This window comes from Alligator sinensis, unplaced genomic scaffold (genome assembly GCF_000455745.1).
Source record: "Alligator sinensis unplaced genomic scaffold, ASM45574v1 scaffold575_1, whole genome shotgun sequence".
NCBI classification, from domain to species: Eukaryota; Metazoa; Chordata; order Crocodylia; family Alligatoridae; genus Alligator; species Alligator sinensis.
In genome coordinates, this window is record NW_005842051.1 from 1,820,053 (window position 1) to 1,824,968 (window position 4,916).

General features: G+C 44.2%; 1 protein-coding gene across 7 annotated transcripts in view; it reads left to right on the forward strand.

Annotated features, from left to right (window-relative positions):
- GIN1 (gypsy retrotransposon integrase 1) overlaps positions 1-4,916 on the forward strand; it is a 36,081-nt gene that overhangs the window by 10,132 nt on the left and 21,033 nt on the right. For 6 of the 7 annotated variants that reach the window (XR_003093893.1, XR_003093894.1, XM_025203295.1 and 3 more), the window contains 3 exons: positions 1,478-1,666; positions 1,758-1,934; positions 2,239-2,527. Coding sequence is in view for 5 of the 7 variants with exons in the window: in XM_025203295.1 (XP_025059080.1) it covers positions 1,478-1,666; positions 1,758-1,934; positions 2,239-2,527 (655 nt within the window). In the remaining 2 variants the exon portion in view is untranslated. The remainder of the gene's footprint in view (positions 1-1,477; positions 1,667-1,757; positions 1,935-2,238; positions 2,528-4,916) is intronic. The other variant, XM_025203299.1, reaches the window with a different exon arrangement.

Consider the following 4,916-nt stretch of genomic DNA (forward strand, 5'->3'; position numbering starts at 1 on the left):
GAGGGGGGGAAGGGGAAGGGGTATAGGGAGTGGGGAGAAGCGGCAGCAGCATGGATACAGTTTGCAGATGCCCAGCCTCAGTACAGGTCCCCATTGGTTAGAGGCTTAAAACTTGCCACAGCAATGGAGCAGGGGACCTGGGAAAAGTGGCAGTGGCATGAAAACAGGTCCCAGCTGTCTGACTAGTGCAAATGGGGAGTGGGGGAAGTCCCCTGGCAGTGTCATACTGCCAGTGCCATCAGGCAGTATGCCTGGAAGCTGGGAGGGTGGAGAGAAGGTGGCAGCAGCACAGGTGAAACTGAAAGTTGTACAGTCACAGCACAGCACCTTGCTCCCCAGCCCTGACTTGGGTATGGGCACAGGCACAGGCAAAGCCCTCTATCTGTGTGGGCCAGATTCAGCCCATGGCCTGTATGTTGCCACCCCCTGCCTTACTGTGCATGTGCAGTGGTGTCCAGCCTGGGGCTCAGGGATAGCTTATGGTCATTGAAGATAACTGTGCTAAACCTGTTTTTGCTCATCAACTGGTAATGTGTTCCCAATGTCATACCCTTGCAAATATTTGAATTGGCTTTGCTACCTCCTCTTCAAAGGTCTCCCACCCTCCCTGCTCCTTCCCAGCACCAGAAGCAATTCTTGTCTTGGGAAAGAAAAAGTTAAGGGCCAGTCGTCATTTACAGCTCCTGATTCTCCACCCCAACTTGGCCCCAGGTTAGAGTAGCATGGGAGGATAACCTAATTTATACCTCTGTGATCCCTGTGAACCATATGCCATCTGGAGATAGGTAGAACACTTGAACTTTTGCCAGTTCCACTTTCTGTAACTAATACAGTCTTTGCTTCAAAGGTTGCAAGACGCCTGTGAAAACTTTTTGAAACTCTTCTGATACTGGAAGTCAAAACCATTTTTGAAAATTTTATTTGCATCTGTTTTGCATCTAATGACATTTTGACTAGATGAAACAAGTCAGCAAAGTGACTTGCCCGAGATTAGTGTAATTCAGCAACTGCACCTAAATTAACATCTGAAACATTTTTGGCCTCTTAATTTTTGCTGTCCGATGATTTTTTTTTGTTATATGTTCTAGAATCATAGGTTTGAACTATGTGGAAAATAACATAAGTGATGCTTGAGGAATTTTACACTTTCAAAGGTCTTTGTGAACACAGATCCTTACAACACCTCTAAATTTATCTAGATCAGGGGAAAGACTGATTGACTTGTTGAGGCCAGGCAGCGAATCTATGGCAGAACTTAGTTTATAAATCTGAAATTCCATGGTTCTAGATCTATTTTCATTCCTTTAGGCCACTCTGCCATGTAAGTCTGAGCTTCCTTGTAGAGATACACATACAAGACAATATTTTCCCATCACTATGTGGTTATCAAAAAGATAGAAATTATACTGAGTGTATTACTTAGGCACAGAATATTGCAGTGCATGGAAACAATGCTTGTGTCTTTTTGTCTTTACAGATAAACAAAGAACTATTTGCTCTCTTTGGAATGAAACAAATAGTAATGTCGTACCCTCGGGTGGAGGACACAAATGAAAGAACATGCAAGAAAATCAAAACCTTTCTTAACAAATACTGCATGGACCATCCAAATGACTGGGATGATCATTTATCTGCTATTGCCTATGCTTTTAACTTGACACATTTGGTGTGTTTAGGCTCTGTCTATATGTTGCAAGTTGTGACTGAAGTTGGTTACAGAGTTGTATGCTAAGTTTGCCTTTTTTCCCTTTAAATAGGAGCTAGCCCCAAACACACCTTATTTCCAGATGTTTAATCGGAAACCATATATATCAGAGATTTCAAACATACCACAGGAAGTTGAAGAAGATAATAAATGTATGTTTGCCAAAATACTTGAAGCAGTTAAACAAACTAATCAAATATTGGAGGAAAGGAAAGCTACAGATTGCCAGGTAAATCTTATGCTTAAGTGCTATCATCGAGACAACTGAAAAGACATTACATGATCATTCTGGACATGTAATTTAAAACAAACACCTGAAGAACATTAGGTATACTTGATGAGGAATTAACTGATGGATTAATTGACTTCTTGCGTACTCTTCCACCCCTGTATTTCTGTGAAAATAGTCTCAAAGATCTTTTTGGTGTACTACTTCTGCATGCTTCCTTACAGGCTCCGTGTTCCTTCAATATTAAGAGGAATTGCATACGTTTTAGGAAATAAGCTTTGACATATCTTGTTTGTTTCTGTAGACAGTGAAAAATGCTCAGGATGAACAGCAAACGGGAAATAAGTTCATTATTAAAAGGAAACCAAAGCAATTAAATCCACTTCACCTCAAAGTTGGACATGAAGTACTTAGACAAAAGAAGAACTGGTGGAAAGATGGCCGTTTTCAATCAGAGTGGGTTGGTCCCTGCATTATAGATTATATCACAGATAATGGGTGTGCAATACTACGTGATAACACAGGGTCCAGGTTGAAAAGACCCATCAAAATGTCTCACCTTAAGCCATATATAAGAGGATCCAGTGATCAAGGTAAGCCTTTTATTTTTCTAACACCACGGTCTAGCAGAAGAGGGGACAATGCCAACCAAATACACCAGTGTTAATTACAAAAAGTCTTTATAGTTATTAATACCTTTATAGTAAATGTTTGGGTAGGGTCTGGCCTGCAGACAGAACTAAGGAATCGTGTTTAAACCCTGTTTAAAAATAGCTTCTATTAAACTGACTTCTGACAGAGTTTGGCTCTCTTCACGGTGGCTGGTGAAAACAGATTAACAGTAAAATTAGGCTGAACTACATTAAAAAAAATAAATGTTCTAATTTTGTTTCTGTCCTGCTGTGATCAGAATCAAGTGTGCTGTAATTAGGATTTGTGTTCATGGTAAAATGGAATTTAAGATAGTTTTCATATTTTGAGAAATGTGGTCCTTTTGGCTAATGCAAGATGGTGCTTCTTAATGTATGAATGTTTCTAATGCTGTAATAAGACACCTGTAATGCAAAATCCAGTTCAGGGGACTGTTTCTGGGGGATTGTAGCGATGAGATTTCTGTTTATATATCTAAACCTTAAAATCTTATCTTCTACTCTTTAATAGTGAGTGCTACTGAAAATTCCCACATGCCTTCCCAATCTCTACCCTTTATGTAACATGTTCAGCTGCAGAAAAGAACTGATATGCATTGCTTGTTGTAATCAGAAAACAGGTTTTTTTGTTGTTGTTGTGTTTTTTTTTTACCACTTGTACTATCGCTGAGTCACCTAACATGACATTTGGAAAGTAGTGAATAGCTAAGCTCTTTGCCAGAGAACATAGCTATTGAGCTTAGTCTATTTGTTTTTTAAATGCCATGCTATTAGGACATGTGTACAGAACCTGTTGTTAAAAATGCACTAGTGTCATTTTTTTTAAAAGCTGAGGAACTTAGAAAAGTAACCTAAAACCAACTTTTGAACTTTTTGGCTAGGAACAGAAATTGCACATAAACCAGAATAGGGGATTAAAAACCAGTCTAAACCTGTAAAAGAACAGAAGTTGAGTGCACATAGATTGGTTTCAAAATGGTGGAACCCAATTTAAAATAGATCTGGATGGATGTAGTATCAGATTTATTCAGTTTAGGTTAAAATGTTCTGTTGAACTTCTGTGCCAGATCCCCTCCCAACACAAGTTACCTTGCAGTCCGCTAGCATCCCAGGATGCTTTGCACCTCCCCGCTTGCAGGGCAGGTGGGTTAGCCTTGGCCTGCACTTCAGCTTATCTGTCCCTGGCCTGTCACAGAGCTGAGGCAGCAAAGCCTCTACTCCCCAGCCTTGTGTCATGCCTGCATCTGTCAGCTGGGCTGTGCAGAGTGGGGAGGGAGCTGAAACCCACACCCTTGCCCCCCCAACACAGCCAGAATCACTGGGGGGTGCACCGCGGGGGCTTTCTCCGCTCCCACACTGACTGCCCCGGCACCACTGCATTCCCTAGCCCCAGCCCCTGCCATTTGTTAGGGTCTGAGGGGGGGAGAATGAGGGGGAAAACTGAGGACCCCATTCTTGCCATGGCCCCCCCTGACCCAGCGAGAACTGCTGAAGAGGGAATGCACCACAGGGGTTTTCTCTGGTCCCCTGCTGACTGTCCTGGCATGGCTGCATTCCCAAGCCCTGCCCGCTGTTAGGGGCTGGAGGGTAGACAGTAAGCAGAGGCCCGTGCTCCTGCCACAAGGGCTTTTTTGGCTTCCCCACTGGCTGTGCTGATGCAGAGGGCCAGTCAGCTGGGAAGCAGAGAAAGCCCTCATGGTGCCACTCCCAGTGATTCTGCCTGAGTCAGGGAGGGGGCCCGGGTGGGAGTGGACGCCTCCACTTTCTCTCCCATGCGGGGTGGGGAGGCTAGGGTGAGATTCTCTATTGGCTCTCCCCCGCCCTGAGGCTGACAGCAGGGAGTGGAGGGGAGGTGTGTGTCGGGGCCAAGGGGCTGTGGCCAGCAGCCCGGGCACGTGGGCCGGTGAAGTCGGCACGGCGGACTAGAATTAGGCACTGATGCGTGGAGGTTGATTAAAGATTGTTTTACTTACACCGTAGATGGTCGTGGTGCAGGCAGGAAAACTTGCTTGGTTACAGTTGTAGATAGAAGAAAAGAAGAAAACTCGAACGATGAGAGCTCTCTGAACCGATACGAGAGTCCGAGCTGTGACTCTCAACGAGCGTGAAGGGTAGGGATACGTCAGGGATCGTTCAGTGACGGGGAGAGACTCTTGATGGGTGATCAAGCCACCATTCGGTCCGAGATTTACATAGAAATCCACGAGGTAATCGCGGACTCCTTGCCGGAATTCTCTCGGATTTCTCCTGGAATTCTTGGAATTGGGGTTCTCAGGATCCTCCTGAGATTCTCGGAGATCTCCGACTTGGGCGGAAACTGCTCAAGTCTCTT